Source organism: Triturus cristatus, chromosome 3_1 (genome assembly GCF_964204655.1).
Source record: "Triturus cristatus chromosome 3_1, aTriCri1.1, whole genome shotgun sequence".
Taxonomy (NCBI): domain Eukaryota; kingdom Metazoa; phylum Chordata; class Amphibia; order Caudata; family Salamandridae; genus Triturus; species Triturus cristatus.
In genome coordinates, this window is record NC_140583.1 from 391,629,136 (window position 1) to 391,648,459 (window position 19,324).

Below are 19,324 nucleotides of genomic sequence, written 5' to 3' on the forward strand. Positions count from 1 at the left end.
GGCAACCACTGATCGTTAGTCCCTCACCCAAAGGATACGAAACATAGTCCCACTTGTGTTGCGTCCCTGCATTAGACTTGGAACAGAGACTTTTGCTAAAACCACTTTTTCCGGCAGGAGTACAGACTTGCAGGCATCTTTTATTTGCTTTAACAGTTGGTCACCTATAGTACTGGCAAAATGTGGCAGATATGTGAGCACAGTGAGAGATCTGCTCCAACAAGCTAAATGAACAGTGATACAGTAGTTGCGGCTGGCATGACTCGCGGGTGGGGGATTGTGGGATTGTTCACAGGGGGTGGTAGGGTTAATACAAATATTTTTTAAATAAACTTAACTTCCCAGGTCCCGCGTCGTTGCAGCTCCTGGCCGGGTCCAGCGGTAAGAAACAGGAAGCAGGCCGCCTCCCGCCCCTCTCCTAAGCCAATCACAACGCTGCAGTGGCAACGTTGTGATTGGTGGGGACAGCGCCCAGCCGGGTGCTTATGGGGAGGCTATTTTCCCTATGTAGACTGCACGCAGCCTACATAGAGAAAATGGAGAGTGCGCATGACTCAGAGGGCCGACCAAACAGTCAGGGCCCACAGCATTGGGCCAGCCACTCACCCCCTGCTTTCCTGCAGACCCGCCCGCCCCCAACCAAACACTTCTGCTTTTTTGCAGTGCGAAAAGCAGAAACATAAAATGGCAGTATTACCATTTTATGTTTCTGCTTCTCGCACTGCGAGAAAGCAGTGGGGCGCTGCTCCTCCGCCCTAATGGAGGAGCCGCCCCAGTGATATAGTGGGCTCAAAGTCGGACTTTAATCGCGTGTTTTTCCTGTCCCCTTAGTAAAGAAATTAGATGGGCACAGTATCTAAAACCGCAAACACTCTAACATTTGGCTAACTCAGTAGTTCACAAATGTTTATCTGTGAAGTAAGGCTTTACAACGAACTATAAATTTTTAATATGGTGCAAGGAACTTGAAACTAGTCAATTAGGAAGACTGGCTAATCATAACTATTTATTTAATACACATGGCACCTCAGAATAATATCAGCACTTTCCTATATTTCATTAGCACTGTTTTTATCGAAGAGCTAGGTGATAACATGTTCATATAGAACAAGAGGATATAAACAGCTTTTAAGGGCTAAACTAGTGTTCTAGGTTTTCAATTGTTTATGCAGTATTATTAGGTCCTGTTAGGAATTATTAACCAAATGATAATATAATTCACTGAGTCACTTTAGTTTCCAAAGAGATTTGTTTATTGTTCTTTTTTAAGAAAGAACATCTAACTTACTGTGGAAACTTCAGACAGCACAAGGCACTTTATAATTATGGAATCCCAGGCCATTCTTGAGCTGAATATGAGGCACAAATAGTTTTAAAGTCGAATCAAGGCTTTATAAGTCTTATCATGGCTAGTAAGAGGTCACAAATTAAATAACCAGGACTATCGAAATAGCACAATTAGTTACTCAGTTCACAAGGCACCCCAGAACAACATCAGCTTTCAATTATACGCTTAGCATTGCTTTTACCAAGAGCTATGTGAACCACATGACTGAACATAAAAGAGGTGCAAACAGATCTAAGGGCTAAAAATAGTTCTACAGGCCGAATAAATGACCAAGATGCGTTAGCAGGCTGTGCAAGGGAGCAGTAATCAAGTTATAATGTAATGCTCTTTAGCCTTTTTAGAAGTCAAATAAAGGCCTACTTCCTATGAATGTCTGCTAATTAAGGATGTCTGATTCCAGTGGCAATTTTAGATTATACATGCACTTTAAAAAGCACGCAAACCCAGGTCTCCTTCGAACGGAAGACGTGGTACAATCAGTTTAAGGCCCAAGCAATGCTTTATAAGTCTTAAAAACGATTGTAAATTTTGATGTGGTTTTGTAAGGACACATAACTAATTAGAAATAACTGTACATCACCTAAACATACTTTAGCTTTTACGAAAACTACTGGAAGCAGGTTATTCCAGCTCATTTTCATGGATTAAGTTACTGTTTGTACAAGGATCAATGATTGTTACAGGGAGGGCGTAATAGGAATAATTATCCCTTTTCAGAGGGACTCAATAGGAATAATAGGTGGTCATTTTTTGTAATTTTATCTTGTTAGCACTATGAATTTGTTTTTGGCTAAATGATGTTAGATTAGTTCATGCACCCTGTGAATAACTTTGCTTATTGTGAACACAACTGTTATTACTCGATAAATCTTTTAATGATCTGTTTATCCTGTTTTACAAGTGTTAAGGTTTTAATTAACTAAACAATAAATTTAAACTTGACATTTGGTCTCTTGCCCCACCAATCATGGGGAGCGACGTGGTAGTCACCTAGCCCCTCATCGGCCTGTGTTCATCTCTTTGAGCTCTGTTAGACCTGGCATCTTTGGCGTGGTTTCCCCTGACTTTTTACCTCTACCGCCTGTATTTTTGACCCTGTGCTGGATTTCGTTTTTGCTGGTTTAGATGCTTTGGGCACTTTGCCACTGCTGATCAGTGTCAAAGTGCCAGTGCTCCCTAGGTAAATTGTTATATTGATTGGTTATACCTGATTGGTAGATTTGTTTCACCTGTCAGCCCCTAGTAAAGTGCACTGAGTGTGCCAGGGCTGGTGATTCAAATGCTACTAGTGGACCTGCAGCACTGATTGTGCCACCCACAGGGGAGTAGCACTAAAATGGTGTCACAGGCCTGCCACTGCAGTGCCTGGGTGCAGTTGCTAACTGCCATGCTGACCTGACCAGTGTCCACACTGGGTAGGCCTAACCCTTCCCTTTCTGTACACATTGGACACCCCTATGGAAGGCCCTCGGTACCCCCCTGGGCAGGGAGCAGTGTATGTGAAAGGTAGAGCATGTATTGGTGTAGGTGACATGCTCTGGTAGTGAATTGCAGCCATTTTCGTTTTTCACTATTTAAAGGCTATCTTGCCCATAGGCTATAATGGGGAATGCTGAGTATAATGTTTACCTGCATATCTTCCCATAGGAGCAAGATAGAAAGCTAAAGTCTGGTATCCCTGAACTCAGAATTTAATAACACATCTTTTAGGAAGGATGGTTTTTAAATCCTGTGTGTGAAAACAGCACTTTTAGAAGGTGGCTGTTTTCCTTTTCTGCCCTTTCTGTGTGCCTTGGCCTGTTTGTGAATTGACTGTCTGGTTTGTGAGTGACAGGGACAGGGGTGGCTCCCAGAGGCTGAATAAGTGAGCCCAGGGCTGAATAGGGAAATTCCCCTGTAGATGGGTGGGAGGAGTATCACCTGGGCCTGAATAGGGCTGTGCCTGCCTTCCACAATGCTGGCCCCACCCCCTGCTGGGCAGCTGACGACCCTGCCCCTCTCTCTCAAAGGAAAGAAGAAACCAAGTAAACAGAGTGCTCCAGGACTGGCCAGAGCTGGAAGACTGAAGAGGAAGGACTGTCCTGCTGTGTGTTTGTGGGCTGACCTGCAGTTGCTTTGCTGCCAAGGAGAGGGGAAGGACTTTGCTGTTGCTGTGTCCCCTTGCTTGAAGAGATCTCCAAGGGTCTGAAAAGGGCTGGCCTCCTGTTAAGAAGTCCCAGGAACAAAAGGACTTCACCCCCAGCTTCCCCCAGAACTCTGCTGAGTGAGTTCTGCCCTTCCTGGTGTGCTTGATCCAATTGTGGGTCCTATGGAAGTTGTGCCTGCTGTTGGGAAGCTGACCAAGAAGAAAGAAGCAAAGGATGTACACTTTTTCACGCACAGCCAGCTTAGTGAGAAAATTTCCGTCGCTCCGCTCGTTAGCGGGCCGAATTTTGTCGCTGCGAACCTTGTCGCAGAGCCAGCCCAGGTCCCCGCTCCGCTTGTTAGCGGGCAGAATTTTATCGCTGCGAACATCATCGCAGAGCCTGCCGCCGCTGGGTGAGTTAGTCGCAGAGCCAACCAAGATCATCGCACCACTCGTTAGCGTGCCGAATTTTATCGCTGCGAACATCGTCGCAGAGCCAGCCAAAATCATCGCACCGCTCGTTAGCGGGCAAAATTTTATTGCTGCGAATATCGTCGCAGAGCCAACCCAGATCATCGCTGGTGAAAATTGTTGCCCCGCTGTTAGCGGGCCGAATTTTGACACATTGTGCCTTAGCGAGTAAATTTCTACCGGAAAAGCTACGCCTTGGAATCCATACAAGTATCGCCTCACTCCCCATACAGACCGGAATCGTCGCCCACGCCCGCTGCGTGCAGCGGGGTTGTTGTATCGCCTCCCCAAGGTCTCAAGACTGACGCTGTTGCTTGTATTTCGACGCCTGAGTGCCGCTAAGAACTTTTATCGCATCACCAGGTACTATTGGCTAAAATTGACGCTAAGGTGAAGGATTTTGTCGCTAAACTAAGAACTCTTTTTGAAACCATATTCTTGAACTGTGTATGTTGGATTTTTGTCGTTTTGGTCTTGTGTGGTTTATATAAAAGTACTTTATTTATCTACACTGGTGTGGAGTCCATTTGTGGTGTTTTCACAGTGTTACTGTGAGTATTGGTACAAATACTTTACACATTGCCTTTGATAAGCCTGTCTGCTCGTGCCAAGCTACCAAGGGGGTGAGCAGGGTTTATCTAAAGAGTGTATCCCCCTTACCCTGACTAGAAGCAAGGGTCCCTATTTGGACAGTAGTACCTACCTCTGCCAACTAGAGACCCCCAGATCTAACAAGCTCCCTCTTGCAGTACCCTGCAGTCTCTGGTATGCATGCAAGATTAATTCATGCATGCTCAAAGACACGCCGGTAATTTTGCCTGTTTACCTAAAGTACGGCAAGATTAACAAACACTGTTCTCAAATATATGAGGATCATAGTTAGAATAGTAAATCATCATCTCCCTGAATATTTTTCCCCATGCCTCTTTTCTGAGTGTCAGGGAACGTATAGAAATAGGGGCACTTCCAGGAGTCTTGTAGAGAGTGAGGAGCTTGGATGGTTAGAGTGCTGCCCAACATGTTTGGAGGAGGTCCCTTTTGGAGCTGATTTTTCCAGTAACTACTAAGGACTGGAGGGCCAACATGGCATTTCCTTTTGCTGAACCACTTTCCCTACATATTAGCACAGTACTGTCAGACCTAGAAACTGGCCGCAGTGTTGGAGCTCAAGGAAAGCATATTGCATAGTCATGAGTTGGCCATGCCTTCTTGTTGGGACAAATACCCTATTATATACACATCACCATGTCTAGACTTGACAAAGCATGCATTTTGATGCCTTCATTGGTTGGTAGACTTCCAAAATGATATAAGTGGCTAAGAACTTGTGGCTATTTTCAAAACACTGGAGTTTGGGCAGTCAGTTGCGAAGTATAGCCATATCATGGATTCACTACATTTCCGATCAACCACCTGCATAGGAAGTCAGATCACTGGATTGCCCATCACCCATCTGCAAAGGAAGTGACATCATCGGATTTCCTATCATCCATCTGCTCAGGAAGTGACAATAGTGAATTTCCCATCTGTAACAGCACTCCTCTTCCTTCCCAGGACCTATTTCATCTCTGCCACAGTGTCAATGCGCATGGAAGGGGAGAGGATATGGCCTTACGGCTAAAGCGGTCGACCTCGATGCTGGGGAACCGGGTTCGACACGGCAGGGACGCTCAACATCCAGTGATTCTGGGCAAATCTCTTTATCTCCCTGTGCCTAAAAGAAATGAATGTGTCTATCTGTAAGGCGACTGGTGCTCATGTAAAGTGCTCCGATACCTTCTGGTCAAGTTCGCGCTATATAAAACTCCTGGGGGGAAAAATGTGGCTAATGCCTGGCAAAGTCATTATACATTTTATGTATGATATATGCATCAACTGGATTAGCCGAAGTCACTATATGGTCTATTGTTCATTTCCTGATTGTACTTTTTCCTCCTAATAACATTGCATGTGATTGTTTATCAGACATGTCATTATAAACTTTATGTATGATATGTTTATCAACTGGAATAGTTTGTCACGATATGGTTGATTGTTCATTATTGATGACTTCACAAGTTCCCCTTTTTTTCGAACTCTGATTTATACATATTTTTTGGTAGTAAGCCTCTTAATAGTGTTTCACTCTTTGAACATGTAAGGGCTTCTTCCTCTTTTATTGTGAGCAGACACCACAGCTGTGATGCCTCTTACTATCTTCATCTCTGCGGGCTAAACTTGTCTCGGTTTTGAATTGCGCAGATGAAACTTAGATATCTGGCGCATGTGTACATTGGAACCATCAATAGGTTTTACTGGTGGTAGCTCGATTATGTACAATTGCACTTTGTCGGGTGAAAGCGCGAATCTGATTAAATTGCTCTTCCTGCCAGTTTTTATTACCTTTGTGAATGTTGAGAATATTTCTTCTTTTCTTTACACATCATTAATTCTTGACAGTTCCTGTCCGTTGGGGTATGAGCTCTCCCCAATAGCATTTATCGTTTAAAGATGGCCGCTGGATACTGTGTCATGTATCTGCATTCTTGTATAAATGGATAGTCTTTCCTTGCTTTCTATTAGAGAGCAGTGCTGACTTAAACGCGCGGCTTGCTCACCACATTTATGCAACTTTCGGAAGCGTTAATACTCGAAGTGACTGTTTCTGCTAGATAAGGTTGGATTGATTCATTCTTTATCTTGGGCCTTTTGTGGCCCTATTTGGGCGGGGTTTTACTTGTGCCCACTTCGTCTGTTTCAGAAACTCGAATTATATTAATTGGACTGAGAAAGACCGATAAGGATTTATTGAGTGGCCTCCCGGTTTTCGTTTTGATTATGTCTAGGTAATGTTGGATTGATTTATTCTTTACTTTGGCCCTGGTTTGGCCCTGTCTGGGTGGGGATTTACTTGTGCTTACTTCGTTTGTTTCAGAAACTCGAAGTACTCTAATTTGACCGAGGAAGACCAATAAGGATTTATTGACAGGCTTCCCGGTTTTCGTTTATCCCAAGCCACGGACAACTGTAAGTGTCAATGTAACCTATCTTTACATTGGACTGAAATTTTAAGTGTCTTTAACCTTAAAGATATTTCTGGTCATTTGTAGGCATCGCAGCATACTTTTCGAGTGACTTTTTGTGCCCTTGTGCTGCTTGAACTTCTCTTACTGCTCAGTAATTTATTTGGTTTGAGATGGCTTGTAGTGGCTTTCACGGTTACGTGGTGTACGTATATTTTTTCATGCACATTGGTGATATTTTCATTTATTGAGTAATCTTTCGTTTCCTTTCTTATTTTAGTCTAGGGTTGTTGAAGGGCTTTTTCTTATTTATTATGTTTGGGCTCTTTTCTGTTTTACTTTTAAGTACTAATCCTTTAGCTTTGTATTTATTACCCTTGGTTAAAAGTGTTATTTCCTCTTTTCCTAGTTGTTGAAACTGACAGCTGCTCCACAATTGTAATTGTCCTGATGATGACCTGCTAAATAACTATAGTCGAAACACCATCGACGCCTTCCCTGGCAAAAAAATCATAGGAAGCATTGAATGTTTTTTGTCTTTTGTGATTGTGTAACATTGTCAATATCTTTTTTCCTGTTTTTGCCATTATTTATGTTTACACTTAAGTCTGTTCTTGTTAGTGACATATGTGTGTGTAACTTTTGGAGCACTCTTTGTATTGTTGCGTATATACACGTAATTCACTTTTATTAAGAATTTTTTTTATCGTTTTGATATAAGTTGTGAAGTGTACTGAGTTATTATTTATGTATTTTTGATTATCGTGTGAAATTATTATTGTTCTGTGTTTTGATTGCGTAGCCGAACCATTGTAGCATATATATTAATGCATGGCAAAGGCAAGACGGTCTGTGCCTGGACTTCGCCAAGGTCCAGGAACCCTAGTCCTTCACCCTCCCACTGCTACAATGCTGTGACCCACTGCACCCTCAACCGCGGCCACAGCTCCACATGTTGCTGCCTCGTGGCACCACACAGCACAGAGGGAGCATTCTCACCACACCAACAGCAACCCATTCACTCACACAGTCCTGCGACCATCTATGCAACACTGTGCACTCTCATGCATGCTCCTCAACACCGTCTCACTCTCCGAACACACCACAGAAATCTGGGACCTGTTTGAACGGCAATGCCCCTGACCTACTTTTCCTCACAGAAACCTGGCTGATCTCTGCATGGGCCCCAACATTGCCACAGCCATCTACGCCAGAAGAAACCGATGCCACAATGAATTCCTTCAATTCAGTAGCCCCATCTGACCCCTGCCCCTAAAATGACTTCTCGAGAGGACTTGAACCCATCAGCGCCATGCTCACACCCATTCTGAATGCTTCTACCACGTCTGTGACCTGCCAAGGTGCTTGGAAACATGCAGCTGTCGTCCCATTACTTAGGAAACCCTCTGGGGACCATTCATCGCTTGTCAACTACAGACCAATCTCACTGCTACCATTCCCGGCCAAGGTCTTAGAGAAATTAATCAACAGACACTTCACCGAATACTTCAACAACTAAACTACTTGACAACACTCAGTCTGGTTTCAGACCCAACCACAGCATGGAAACTGCCTGGATCGCTGCCACGGATTGCATCCATGTGACTCTGGACAGAGGAGACTCGGACGGCCCTCATCCTCCTAGATCTCTTGGCAGCATTTGACAATCTAAGGACACGCACTTAAATGGATCTGATCCTGCATGACTGGAAAGACACAGCCAGTCAGCCTGACTCTGTATACCTCGGACATCTTCTACCTCATATATGGAGTTTTGAATGGATCCTCCCCGAGCCTGACCCTCTTCAACACATAAACGATCCCTCTTGCCAGCATCATCCACTCTCATTAAATCAATGTCCTCTCCTATAACGATGACACACAACTAATTCTCTCCCTCACTGACCAGAAGAGCAGTACCTGGATCAAGTTTAATGCCTGCATAACTGAAATAGCCATCTGGTTGAGCCTACATCGCTCCTAAAGCATGGAATGACCAGCCATTATTCATAAGAGCCTCCTCCACCTCACATCTTGAACTCTGCAAGAAGCTGAAGACTTGGCTTTTCAATTAGACCCACAAGATCCTAGGTGTGCCTAGACTTACACCTGTTCAGTGCCAGAATATCCTTCTGGGTGATAGCGCACTCTACAAATCTGCATAACTTAGCATAACATGTTTTACTCTTGATTGGGTCTTTAGGAGAAAGTGCCATTGATCAGATCACATAACTCAATGCAGCATGACAACACATCCCAGCAGCCACATTGAAAGAATAAAAAACAGCGTTTTCTTATTTTGAAATGGTCCCATGTTGCATCATCTCATTGTCTCATGCAATGTGGCGGCATTATTGAAAGAATAAAAACGTTGTTTTCTATACTTTCAAGATGCCCGCCATATTGTGCCAAATGCAAAAACAACAATTGATGGACAGAATGCAGAACAATGCCATACATTCACCCCAGTACAGCGATCTGGGCCTAAATCCATCGTTTTTTTGCTCACCATGCCATTCCAGTTTGAACCCAGCCATATGCAAATCAGTCTTGACCCTGTGCCTCATGGGAACAGTCCAGCCCGAACTGCCAAGCCAGGTCCTCCCTGGACTGGAAACAAGCATCCTAGATCCGGTTTCGGGGTTTCACCCCTCTTCAACCAGGATAGCTTTATTCCAGAGGCATGGAGAGCAAGGGACCCACGTCTGGGCATACCCTTCCCACTCGGGGTGACAAATGCAAAAACAACAATTGATGGACAGAATGCAGAACAATGCCATACATTCACCCCAGTACAGAGATCTGGGCCTAAATCCATCGTTTTTTTGCTCACCATGCCATTCAAGTTTGAACCCAGCCATATGCAAATCAGTCTTGACCCTGTGCCTCATGGGAACAATCCAGCCCGAACTGCCAAGCCAGGTCCTCCCTGGACTGGAAACAAGCATCCTAGAACCGGTTTCGGGGTTTCACCCCTCTTCAGCCAGGATAGCTAGATTCCAGAGGCATGGAGAGCAAGGGACCCACGTCTGGGCATACCCTTCCCACTCGGGGTGACAAATCCAAAAACAACAATTGATGGACAGAATGCAGAACAATGCCTTACATTCACCCCAGTACAGAGATCTGGGCCTAAATCCATCGTTTTTTTGCTCACCATGCCATTCCAGTTTGAACCCAGCCATATGCAAATCAGTCTTGACCCTGTGCCTCATGGGAACAGTCCAGCCCGAACTGCCAAGCCAGGTCCTCCCTGGACTGGAAACAAGCATCCTAGAACCGGTTTCGGGGTATCACCCCTCTTCAGCCAGGATAGCTTGATTCCAGAGGCATGGAGAGCAAGGGACCCACGTCTGGGCATAGCCTTCCCACTCGGGGTGACAAATCCAAAAACAACAATTGATGGACAGAATGCAGAACAATGCCATACATTCACCCCAGTACAGAGATCTGGGCCTAAGTCCATCGTTTTTTTGCTCACCATGCCATTCCAGTTTGAACCCAGCCATATGCAAATCAGTCTTGACCCTGTGCCTCATGGGAACAGTCCAGCCCGAACTGCCAAGCCAGGTCCTCCCTGGACTGGAAACAAGCATCCTGGAACCGGTTTCGGGGTATCACCCCTCTTCAGCCAGGATAGCTTGATTCCAGAGGCATGGAGAGCAAGGGACCCACGTCTGGGCATACCCTTCCCACTCGGGGTGACAAATGCAAAAACAACAATTGATTTCCTTTGGTTTTCACCATATTGTGCCATCATGTTGCATACCACAACTTGGCAGCCATCTTGCCAGCATAGAAAGTATAGAAAACAATTGTTTCTATACTTTAAGATGGCCGGTTACCACCTTTTGCTTTTGCAATGCATGTCATTACAAAAGCATCCAGCATTTGCAAAGTCAACAACCGCAATGAAACCGCATATGCAAAATGAGACTGGCTAGTTTTGCTAACACTTCTTCCTTCCAGTCTGGGATGGATGAAGCTTCCCATCCTTCCACTACATTGAGGTCTTTAAATTAAGTCTTTGCTGCTCTCTCTCTTTTTTTTTTTTGTGTGCTTTCCTGATTTCGGTATTATTCGCTGTAAGTTTACATTTTCCAATTCTGCCACGAACGTGCCAAATTTCAAAGAGTTGTAAGCAGAAAAGGACCTAATGGGCAGAGATTGTGGAGGTTTATTACATGATTTAATGGAACAATTCCATAACACACAGTTTACCGAAACATTAATCAATGGTAAGAGTACCATAACGTGCCATATGTAAAAACATACGCTACATGATAATAAATAATACACTAGAAGCTATGGTGGTCGGTACTCAGGTAAACCACAATCTATAGATGTGAACCAATAGGTACTAAGTTACATCTGTTATAAAAAAAAACAAGGAAAATCGAATTTGTTTTTTAAAAAGTCACACATGTTATTGTGTATTATATTTGAATGTGAAAAAAGTTCTGCCATGGATCCAAGATTAAAAAGAAATTCTGCATATACCCTTTCATTGAAATGTAGTTTATTTGTATAATCTTTACTAGTTGCTCTATACCTCAGATGTGGCCAGTAACCCCGGTCAGAATTACAAGGTCTACTGATTTAGGGAAAGCCATTTGCTTTTATATTGTATATTTCACCTGCTCCAAGCAGACTAGATCTTCTGGAAGAAAAACTAATTGGATGTGGAATCCCTGATTGCCCATCCAATTCATAATTGTTAAGGGGAACCTAAGAGCACCACTGGTAGTCTTCTATTAATTCCGAAGGGTAATCAGTGATCCATTTTGCTAGGACCCTTTTATGAAGCCCCTAGTCTTCGGCTGGTGAATTCTGTTACATCAGCAAGTGCTACTAAATGCATTTGTGCACTACTATATTTAAAACATGTCTTCATTGAACCTACATTACGGTCTTATCTATCTTTAAACCATGATTTTTTTTGTATTTTCAGAAAAGAGGTGACGATTTTGAAACCGTCTCATTCTGGCTCTCCAATACCTGCCGATTCCTGCATTGCTTGAAGCAGTACAGTGGAGAAGAGGTACAGTGGTTACCCCGTCATCACACAGCTACAGTCCATGTGTTTTAGATCGGTCAGGTTAAGAACATTTCAAAGTACTGTCCAGCCTCAGGAAAAGTTGGATATGTTTGAAAGAAATTGGTCAATCCTTTCCTGAGTCAATTTGCTCCTCTGGTCACAGTTGTACTTGGTTAGTCCTCTTCTCAAATCTTTATTGGTGACCCAGAAGGCATTCCTTTGGCTAATGTGACATTGAAGAGTCCTTGCACATTTGATGATACAAGAACATAAAAAACTGCCAGTGGTCTGGGTAGTACAGTGCTGCTTTAATAGTCACTAGTCACCTGTAATTATTACAGTAATCAGGGAAGGACTTGCAAATTGACATAATGTATCAATAGTGATCTAAAGGCAGTCTCTGGTCCTTAGGGCGTAGTATTTAACAGCTAGACGTACTTGCAAGAGCACAAAAAAGTGCTTCTAACTGGTTTGCAGTTCTTCATAGGAGGGATCGCTAGAGTTAGTACTAGTCCTGATGTGTTTTTCACATGTTTTACTTTTGTTATGTAGTACCTGGGAGTTATGGATAGTTGAAAATGTTTGCTTTATTGTGTGATTGTAGGGATTCATGAAGCACAACACGCCTCGTCAGAATGATCATTGCCTCACTAATTTTGATCTCGCCGAATATAGGCAAGTGCTCAGCGACTTAGCCATTCAGAACTATCAGCAGCTTGTCAGGGCGTTAGAAGGCATCCTGCAACCGATGATAGGTAAGTGAAATAACTCAAATCGTATCTCTGCAGCATACTCTGATAAATTGATTACAAAGTAATATAGAGGCCCAAGATATCTCCTTTAGAAAATGTAACTGTCCCTCAGTCTGTGGTGTTCATATCACAGTGTAATCACCACCCTTTATAGTCTGTGCGGGTATTTTTTAAAAGTTTAATCATATTCATGTCCTGTAGCTTTATCATTTAATTTCTCTGAGTTTTCTTCCATTTCCCTCTACTCTCCTCCGTCATCTCTGCGTTAATCTCCCACTCAGAATTCTATCTTGTCTGGTGTAAGTGAAGGAAAGTAAAGTAATAAAGAAGATTAAGTATGAAAAATGGCAATGCCCTTGTTTCATTTCATTGAGTTATAATATCTACATACATTGACTAACAAAGACTAAACATATTGATAAAACCATTGATCACCTTTATTTTAAGCTTAGTTACTTCAAATTGCATGTGTTAGGAAACAAAACTTGATGGTTCATATGCCTCAATGGAAAGTGGTCTGTGCTAAGCAACCTCTCATAATCTGTTTTTCTAAGCCAGACTTTATAAAAACACAACACAATGCATGTTCACACACACTTTCTCTATTTCTTTCTCTCTCTATTTTCCTTGCCCTAGCATAATTATAATATGAATACTGGTTAAAGTGTTACAGATGTTCATAGGTAACCTTCAGAAACACGGTGTTTCCTTGGTAGCTCTTTCCGGTAAACTATCAACATACATAATCATCCACATTCAATCTCCTTACAGTGAAAGATCATCACAAAAGCTGAGTGGACAGTTTAGTTTGAAGCAAACCAATATTGGTTTTGTGTGATCTCTCTCTCACTCACACTTATAGCAGTACTCAATTTGCAAATGAATAAATAAATAAAGCATCAGAGGTCAGAATATTTCTTAGGAAGGGCACAGACCCCAGCCAGGTCCACCTCTCCATCACTTATGCTGGCCACTGCCAGCGTGGGTGCTGCACTGCTGCCTGGTCTTCGGCCACCACCTACACCTCAAGTGTTCTTTTCTCATCTTCACCCTCATTGCTTGATATGTGTTTGTGTGTGTGTATATATCTATATCTATCTATATATATATTCACTGAAAAAACCATAGGTTTCACACATGTTATAGTTAGCGGAAATTTTACTGATAAAAAACCAGTGAAATTCCCCCGTTATAGTTAGTGCAGGCAACTATAACTCACGCGACCGCAATCCTCTGCTGATGCTAATACTGTATTTAGACACTTATTTGCCCATGTCTTCTTCCATACATTTTTAGCTATACATATATTACAAATATTTTTTTTTCATAAAGACACATATGTCATCAGCAGAAGATTGCGGTCGCGTGAGTTATAGTTGCCTGCACTAACTATAACGGGGGAATTTCACTGGTTTTTTTATCAGTAAAATTTCCGCTAACTATAACATGTGTGAAACCTATGGTTTTTTCAGTGAATTTGCAAGGTTTTTTAAATGCTAATTCCTAACTGTGACGTGTGTGAAACCTATGGTTTTTTCAGTGAATTTGTACGGTTTTTTAAATGCTAAGTTACTTTACGCCATTCGTGGCGTGCGCGCCCACTTTACGCAGTTAGTGCCGTGCACGCACGGTGGGCACGCGGTGCGCTACTGAGGAAATGCCCAGCTAACTATAACATGTGTGAAACCTATGGTTTTTTAAGTGAATTTGCAAGGTTTTTTAAATGCTAATTCCTAACTATAACGTGTGTGAAACCTATGGTTTTTTCAGTGAATTTGTACGGTTTTTTAAATGCTAAGTTATGTATTCATTAATATATTTTTTTAAACCTAACTTTTTCACGGCGCGCGCACGTTGCGCTACGCGCACCGTGCGCGCGCATGTGGGCACACGGTGCGCTTCGCGCACCGCGTGCACACTTTACGCAGTTCAGGCCGTGCGCACACGGTGCGCTTCGCACACCGTGCACGCACAGTGGGAACGCGGTGCGCGAAGCCCACTTTACGCAGTTCTTGCCGTGCTTTTTGTTTTCCACAAAATCGCGGAGTGCGCGCACGCTGCGCGAACTTCGCAGATTTTTTCCTGTTTGGATGGTGCGCGCTGGGTGCGCGCACTCGGCGATTTTTCGAAAAAAAAATAAAAATTTTTTTTGCCCTTTGCCCACGGCTAGGGGGTCGGGAAGTGTCCACGCTGCCCCCTTTTCACGTTCTCCACATTAGTTTTTCACCCCCTCAGAGTGCGAGAGACAAAATGGCGGCCGACACTTCCTGGTTTCGACCGATTCGAATGTTTACTAAGATCTACCAACCAATCAGAATTGCGCTCGCGCACGGCAAGGTGCGCGCACCCAGCGCGCGTACAGATATATATATATATATTGATTTAAATGCTATTTTCTCAGAAAATACTGAACCGATTTACACCAAACCTGCAAAAGGCACTTCATGGACCTTATGGCTACCTCTCTGCCAAATTTCATGTAATTCTGTTCAGCCGTTCGGGCTGTAGCTGCGACTAAAGTCCCTATGGAAAAATCCATGGGGAAAACGCGTTTTGGGACCCCCCCTTTTCTCGACCCCCGCTTGACGAATCACCCCGAGACTTTCAGGGTAGGAGCGGAGCGAGCGCCCCATTAGTTTTGAAAATTTCGCGAAGATTCGTCAATCGGCGCCAAAGTTATTCAAAATAGAATTTTGAGATTTCCTATGGAAACACGGTCCTAACTATAACTATCTACTGGCGACCGCCAGTAGATAATATATATATATATATATATATATATATATATATATATATATATATAGATATACACACACACGGACATACATATTCTCAAAAGCTAAAGTGGTGTTCTAGTTCAATGAAATGTCAGTAAAAATGTAAGGCTTATAAACTAAAAAAAATTAACACTGTGCATGGCGTGGGCACGAGTTATAATTACTTGAAATAACTGCAACTGTTGAATTTCAATGTTTTTTGTTTGTTTAAAATGCTATGTTTAAACTGACATTTTCACCTAACCTTAATATCTCTTGGGTGCTCCGTATATTCAGTAATGCAAGGAAAGGGTACCTCTTGGGCCATAGATCGTTTCTTTTTTTAATTACGAGGGTCTACGTTCTTTACCTTCGTATCTGCTCTCAATGTGAGCTGGAATGGTTTCAAAATACACTTTTACTGGAGAGAAGGCATGCAAAACATTTTCATAACATGTGCAATGGAATTCATACAAAAAATATCTTATGTATTCATCAAAACGTAATTTACTTCAATTTTTCGTTTCGGTTTTTTCTAAAGTCACATACACATAATTACATGATCATATCATACTGTACATATTTATTCTTGTGTATAATACATGCAGACTTTTTTATACATGGCAAAAATACCGAGAATCAAAGGAATAGCAAATTATAAACTCCAAAGGTAGTGACCAATATTTACATGTGCAGCAATGGTAAAGATTTGTTGTGTCCTACTTCTTTAAATACATGTACCAGAATAAATGGAACCTAGCTATCCTTAGGACTAGTCAATTGTCGGTTCAAATTGTTTCAAACAAGGAATGGCGTCTGAATCGCGTATTCCTTGTTTCAAACAAGGAATACGCGATTCAGACGCCTCCGGAACTGGATGCTGAAATTACAATGCGAGTTCCGTACTAAGGAAGCGGTGCCCTACTAAAGAAGCGGCATTATACTAGAAAAAGAAGCTACCATAAGCTATACAGAGCGAATAATGAGCTGCACAACAGATATATGACTGCTCTGCTACGTAAGAGAACACTCGCTCCTCAATAGCGTCCTACCCTCCTAAACCCCCAGCCCTGAGGAAGACCTTCTTTGAAACCTCACGGTCCCCCGCACGAAGGTCGAAACGCGTCGGCACACTCTCCATCCCCTTACCGAGGCCAGGAGCCTTTCTGTCTCAATTTTTAAACCGAACTGAAATCAAGGCTATATAAACTGAGGTTCAAACCAAAGCAAGACGGTTTCCCTCCTATAGATAAAGAGCATTTTGAGACCTGCTCCGTTCCCTCAACTATTTGGACCGACAATTGTCTAGTACTAAGGATAGCTAGGTTCCATATATCCTGGTACATGCATTTAAAGAAGTAGGACACAACAAATCTTTACCATTGCTGCACATGTAAATATTGGTCACTACCTTTGGACTTTAGAATTTGCTATTCCTTTGATTCTCGGTATTTTTGCACTGTATAAAAAAAGTCTGCATGTATTATACACAAGCATAAATATGTATAGTATGATATGATCATGTAATTATGTGTATGGGACTATAGAAAAAAACGAAACGAAAAATTGAAGTAAGTTACGTTTTGATGAATACATAAGATATTGTTTGTATGAATTCCATTGCACATGTTATGAAAAGGTTTTGCATGCCTTCTCTCCAGTTAAAGTGTATTTTGAAACCATTCCAGCTCACATTGAGAGCAGATACGAAGGTAAAGAACGTAGACCCTCGTAATTAAAAATAGAAACAATCTACAGTCCAAGAGGTACCCTTTCCTTGCAATACTTACCTGATTCCAGCCTCTTTGGTCCTAAACAGAATCACTCCCCTTGAGTTTGAAAAAACGTATATTCAGTAAGGCTTCAGTAAAGTAATAATTAATTGCATAAGTAAAGCCAACCTCCCCGCCGCGCATGGCCTTAGGCTTTGTGTGGAGTGGGTTTGGCAGCAGGGCTTCCAACCCTCCACTGCACACAGTCTTCTCCTGTTTGCGGCAACCCACGGCAGACACGTCAGTCCCGGTATTAAAAAAAAAAAAAAATCGAATCATGAAAGACTCCTGTGTGAGGTAGCATTGTCCTTGCGCTCCCGCAGGACACCCGCGGGATTTGCAAAAAAACCCCCTATTTATATATTTTTTAATTTATCCCTCTGGAACCTCCCTTTTGAAGGTAGAAGGGGTCATAGTACCCCTTCCTTGCCCCATTATATCTTATTTCTTTATATCTTCATGACATGGGTGGCGAGACCCCAAGTTCTGAAATGGCAGCCACAACATTTGTCTTCATGTTGCAGCTGGTCAATGAGAGCGCAAACTCCAGCTGGAGTTTGCAGAAGCGTTTTGCTGGCATGGGAGCAATGTGACCGAACAGAAAGAAAGTCCCCTCGGCCAATCAGATCACTCTATTGTTTGAAGTCACATGATTGCGAGACTCTCAAGCCTCCCGTGAACCCAACTGTCCAGGTATACAAGGTTTTTAACATCAATTTGTCAAAAACTACTGAACAAATTCACACCAAATCATAAAAGGCTTTCTAGACCAAGATCTAGCTTTCTACCAAATTTGGCATAACTTCAGTCATGTTCACAGTATCTTTGTTCAATTATCCTATTGAAAATTGCACAAAAATTTGCTTTTTGGGATCCCCACTATTTTCTCAACCCCAATTTGATAGATCACCCCCAAAATGTTCCAGGAAGTAACTGAGGTGAAGGTGCTTTTTCTTGGAAAGATTCATCAAACGGTTCCAAAGTTATTAGCAAACCAAAAAACGGTTACTACGACCTAACTATAAACACTGTGAAGTTTTTATCATATATACACACACACACATATATATATATATACATATATATATATATATATATATATATATATATATATATATGTATATATATATATATATATATATATACACTGCAATTTGAAAAAGGCTTACGCCGAAATGCTTCAGTGCTTAGAATTTGTGAATAAAGCGGATTTAAAGTCGCTACCTTGAGTACCCGCTATTTCACGGTCGAAGATTGTAGCCAGTAGATAGTTATAGTTAGGACCTATTTTCCATAGGAAATCCGCAACATTCTATTGGGAATATCTTTGGCGCCGGTTGATCAATCTAAGCGAAATTTTCCAAACTTTTGGCCAGCTCCGCTCCGCTCCTACCCTGAAAGTTTCGTGGTGATTCGTCAAGCGGGGGCCGAGAAAAAGGGGGGGTCCCAAAACGCGTTTTCCCCATGCAATTTCCCATAGGACCTGTTGTCGCAGCTATAGCCTGAACTGCTGAACGGAATTACACCAAATTTGCAAGGAGGTAGTCCTCAGTTCAGACTCGTGCCTTTTGCTTAAATGATGTAAATCCGTTCAGTAGTTCCTGAGAAAATTAGAGTTAAAAGTTAGTGATATCTATGGCCGGGGAGGATCCGCGGATACTCCCCGCACCCTCCCCGAACCCTCCCAAGCACGAGCTGAATGCTAATTGGCTGCCAACACTCTGAATCAGGAAGTGTTGGCAGCCATCTTGTGCCTCGGTAGAACCGAGGCACTAGAATGCACAGAAACAAAGGCGCAAAACGCGACAAGGGTGCAGGGTAGAAACACCCTGATCCCCTAGGCCTCCTCAGGGGGTCCCACAAGGACCCCCAGGGCCAAAAATAGTATATTTTTTTTTTAAATCGGCGAGATTCGCGCACCCAGTGCGAATTTCGACCGAAAATTTAAAGGGGGGGCCAAATCCCGGGGGCAGAAATAAAAAAGTGTGGGGGGTCCCAATCCCCCCACACTGCCCCGGGGACCGCCACCCCATGGGGCTCAGAGATACTATATGGGGGGG

At 42.8% G+C, this 19,324-nt stretch overlaps 1 protein-coding gene across 3 annotated transcripts in view; it reads left to right on the plus strand.

The window, feature by feature from the left end:
- The window catches only part of MYO5A (myosin VA), an 847,747-nt gene that overhangs the window by 791,555 nt on the left and 36,868 nt on the right, over positions 1-19,324 (plus strand). For all 3 annotated transcript variants that reach the window (XM_085644171.1, XM_085644172.1, XM_085644173.1), the window contains 2 exons: positions 11,898-11,987; positions 12,589-12,739. In XM_085644171.1, the coding sequence (XP_085500297.1) occupies positions 11,898-11,987; positions 12,589-12,739 (241 nt within the window). The remainder of the gene's footprint in view (positions 1-11,897; positions 11,988-12,588; positions 12,740-19,324) is intronic.